The sequence below is a fragment of the Nestor notabilis genome, unplaced genomic scaffold (genome assembly GCF_000696875.1).
Source record: "Nestor notabilis isolate BGI_N333 unplaced genomic scaffold, ASM69687v1 scaffold9767, whole genome shotgun sequence".
Taxonomy (NCBI): domain Eukaryota; kingdom Metazoa; phylum Chordata; class Aves; order Psittaciformes; family Psittacidae; genus Nestor; species Nestor notabilis.
In genome coordinates, this window is record NW_009936905.1 from 80,836 (window position 1) to 85,147 (window position 4,312).

General features: G+C 47.7%; 1 protein-coding gene across 1 annotated transcript in view; it reads left to right on the top strand.

Annotated features, from left to right (window-relative positions):
* Positions 1 to 4,312, top strand: part of CAMKK1 (calcium/calmodulin-dependent protein kinase kinase 1, alpha) — a 53,282-nt gene that overhangs the window by 42,261 nt on the left and 6,709 nt on the right. Inside the window, exons 12-14 of the mRNA XM_010018574.1 lie at positions 592 to 679; positions 1,764 to 1,892; positions 2,939 to 3,042. Coding sequence (XP_010016876.1) covers positions 592 to 679; positions 1,764 to 1,892; positions 2,939 to 3,042 — 321 coding nt within the window. The remainder of the gene's footprint in view (positions 1 to 591; positions 680 to 1,763; positions 1,893 to 2,938; positions 3,043 to 4,312) is intronic.

The following is a 4,312-nucleotide window of genomic DNA, read 5'->3' on the forward strand; positions in this document are numbered from 1 at the left end:
GTTAAAAAATCAGATGTATTTCTCTTAGTCTGTTCATTCCCTCCTTTTGTTACCCCAAGGCTGAGCTGTACAGGTAGGAAATACCCACTTACTGACCTGGCTGCCATCAGCATTCAGGGAAGCACTTTAATTAACACAACCTGCTTACCTGGAACTTGAATGTCAAAGGGTGATGTTTCATCATTCATGGTTGCTTATGATGGAGGTTTGGCAAATCAGGTAGTGCCCTTCTTGTGTCACACAGTTCAACTCCAGTTCTGCCTCACTTACACTTTGTTGTCCCAGAATCCATCCTCTGAAATTCCCCTATAACTGTCCTTTCATCCATTCACCTGATCCCTTATCCTGCGTTTTGAGAGTGTGCAGCTGTGTTAGTGGGCAGAACAGGACAACCCAGCCTTGTAGCAATGACCATGATGCCTGAGAGGGAACCAAGTCAACGAGACCTTCCTTTCTCAAGCCAGGTTTGCAGGGAAAATATCTTCTGAGTGGAGCAGGTTCTCTACAGAGTATAACCACAGCAAGGACTATGCATGCATGGAGCACTTAGAATTCCACAGTCAACTGTATACTGCTGTTTTCTTTACTCAGAGCCCAGATAAGTGAAGAGCTCAAGGAACTGATTCTACGCATGCTCGATAAAAATCCAGAAACAAGGATAACAGTCCCTGAAATTAAGGTAATTTGGACATTACTGTTATAGTCGTCTGGCTCAGCTGATTTTGTTGTTCCTTTGGTACCTTCTAATGAGGCAGAGCTGTTCCCAGAGTTTGTTTTGGGAGCTTTCTCTGGCATGCAGCCTCGGGAAGGGAGAGTGCTCATTTTGCAGCATGTAACAGCTCTGTCACTGCTGCTTGCTTGGGGGATATTGACAAAAGCTTTCTTGTTTGCTTATTTAAATTCAAATTATCCGAAAGCTGCCTCATCCTCAGGGAATCCCGGGGAGAATCAACATTGTCATGGGGACTGCTAGCTGCAGAGCCTGTGCTGTCAGTGTTGGACCTGCGTTACAGGGGCTGGGGGTGTGCTTCTCCTCTGGTGCTTGCGTGGTCAGCAGCCTCAAGGCAGCACATCTGTTTCTATCAGCATTACTTGGGAGATGCTTTTTGAGGATGCTCTCCCCTTTGTGCTCTAGAGGTTTACGTGGTGCCCAGGTGGCAAGGTGGGTTGTTTGCTATTTATTTAGGCAGGAGGCTGTTGCAGTAGCACGAGGCCTCAGTACTCAGACCCAAGTGCTCCATTTTAAGCATCTAAGCAACCTGATCTAGTTGAAGATGTGCCTGCTCATTGCAGGGGTGTTGGACTGGGTGAGCTTTGAAGGTCCCTTTTACCAAAACTGTTCTACAATTCTAGCTAAATCCTCATTTGTGCAGATGCATAAATGATCTTGATTCTTCCAGGCAGTGAGCACGCACAACCCTGGGTGAAGTGTGTGCACAGGAGAGAAAAGGATGAAAATGCTCTGGATAACTCAGATGTTCAAGGTGTTTCAAACTTGATTGAGGAGGTGCCAGGTTCCTTCAGGATGCTGGCAGCGGGTGCAGCACTACTGAGATTTAGGGGTTGCCATCTGTCCAGGCACCAAATTGCAGCAAATTCCAAGGGAGCTGGTTGAAGCGCATCACTGGAAGTGGAAAATGGAGCCAAACTGACAGCTCACCCCTGTAATCAGTCCTGTGCCCCCACTTCTCTCTCATCGCCAACATCACAGCATTCTGCTGTAGAAGGGAGACCTACAGCTCGCTCTGTTCCTCCCCATGCAGGTGCATCCGTGGCTAACCAAGGCTGGTGAGGAGCCCCTGCCTCTGGAGGAGGAGCACTGTACTGTGGTGGAGGTGACAGAGGAGGAGGTGAAGAACTCAGTGAAGATGATCCCGAGTTTGCCAGCTGTGGTAGGTATACACCACAACTGCATTCTCTGCACGGGTCAGGGACATGGTGCTTTGCTGAAGCTTTCAAGTGATGGAAGAGATGGGGGGGGGTACACGTGTGCTCCTGGCATGAAAAGCTTGGCCTTTCAACCTGGTGTGAACTTTTTGTGCCTCGAGTTCTGCAGGGCCTGATAATGTGAGCAGTGCTTTTTACATCTGGCTGGCTGCTCTCCTAGTAGCTGTACGGTCACATCCCCACAGTGTCTGGCAGCAGCCACCCCAGACCACCAGAAGCATCCCAAGTGTGTTTTGTTTCATTAATCTAGAGGTTGCAAAACACCTCATTTAGAGGCTCAGAATGAAAGCTCCAAACCTGGAGGTGACCTGGCCGGAGAAGCAGTGTATACTGCCACAGTGTGTATAGGTGGCACTTGCCTGCCAGCCTTGAGGGACCACAAGTGAGTGTTGGGGGCGTTCTTGGCAGTTGGTGCGTGTCCAGCTGGAGATCTGCTAAGGGGGTTACTACAGTGCAGGTACCTTTGGGGAGTTTCTCATGGGGAGAGAGGTGATGAGCATGATAAGGACCTGTTTTCACAGCTCTTGTGGTGTGATGTTAACAGAGACACTTGCCCAAACAGCAAGCTGGGGGAGTGAAACCATCCTTTCTCCTCCATGGCTGGGCCTTTGCCTCTAAACCCGCAGGAGCTAGCAGCACTCTGCAAGAGTATTGCCTGCCGGGAGAGTGGCCTGGGAGAGCTCTGGTGCCTCCGTCTCATGGGCTTGGACCACCACGAGTGACAGGCAGTGGTCAGCAGCCTCTGCTTCGCCTCTTGCCAGCAATGGTGTGCATCCAGGGGTCTGAGCTCACTGCCTGAGGGAGTGGCACAGTCAAAACGTGCCTGGAAATCCAATAGCTGTTCTGGGGGTTCCGTTGGTTCACGCTCTGGCTGTAGTGCTCCTCAGTGTCAGCTGAATTACGAAAGAAACTGCTGTTAAACAACTTTGAACTAGCTTCAAGGAGTCACTCAGTCCTGCTGCTCTCACTGCTCTGTTTTGCTTCCTCAAAGATCCTAGTGAAGGCCATGCTGAGAAAACGCTCCTTTGGAAACCCCTTCGAGGTTCAGACGAGGCGGGAGGAGAGGTCCATGTCTGCTCCAGGGAACTTGCTGATGTACGTATACACAGCCCTGGCTCTGCTGCACGTGGGGAGGAGGAACAAAGCAGTTTGCAGATGTTTTCTGTAGCATTTAAGGACAAAACTCCCTTCTGAATCAAACACTAAAGGTAAAATCTGCCTCAGGCCCTCTAGGATTCAAATCCAGTGCATTAAAGGAGCCTAAATACTCTGTTTATAGATGCAGTTCTCTGTAAGATGGGTTTGGCTTAAACACAGGTAAGATGCTAAACTTGGATGTGATTTTTACCTTGTTAGTTTATAATACACTGTGATCAGAGATTGATTGGAGCTTGCTGAACTAAAATAAGTTTAATCACAGTCTAGGCTGGATATAGATTGAAGGGTTTAATTCTTCTCTCCTTTTTTATGAACAACAGAAAAGGTGCCAGATGAGCAGTTTGCATGTTTTACAAACTCAGAATGTGATGATGTGGTTTGACTGGGCAGAGACACTGTGGAGAGACATGGGCAGACAGTGGAGAACACTTTGACATTGCTTTTTCATTTGAGAAAACATAGAGTATTTTTTGACATTGGCTATTATGGAATAGTGGAACACATTGCAATGGAGGCTGGATATAGATGGCTGTGTTGGGATTAAAAAGGGAACAGACAAATTAATGACTATTAAATTCATCAACAATTTTTAAACACAGTGGTCTGGATGCACAGGGGTGGAGGAAGGATTTCCCTGTCTTTTACTTAGCTCTTCCTCTTTCTCCTTCATTTTTGTTACTGATCCCTTTCAGAGCAGGATTCGGGGCCATCCACCCAGTTACTGCTGGACCAGGGACAATTATTTTCGTGTTCCCACCCCACAGGATCTGTAAGGCTGTGGCTCACTACAAGGCTGTGTTGCCCTAAAGTGATCCTTTTCCACTCAAAATCCTAGTACCATGCCTAGCAGACTCCCATGAGGGTGTGCTGAGAGTCTCAGAGTCTCAATGCACCTTTGACAAAGCAAATAGAAGAGTTTCTCTCTCATGGGTGTGTTGGGATTTAAGGGCTCAGCTCAATTAAGGATAATAATGCTTTAGAGCCCAACTGTGTATTGGACACTTGAGTAAAGTCTTTGCCTTTGAGTCCAGGACCATCCATACACGAGTGCTTCTGTGGGACCTATTTGGAGAGCATGGCAGTCACAGCTCCTTTGCCAGCTTAGCACAAGGGATTTGTCCTCATTTGTTTCCCTCTGTTCATTGCCTTCCCAATTAATTATTGCTAATTTGACACATCTCTGCCCATATCTTTACTATCATTCCTG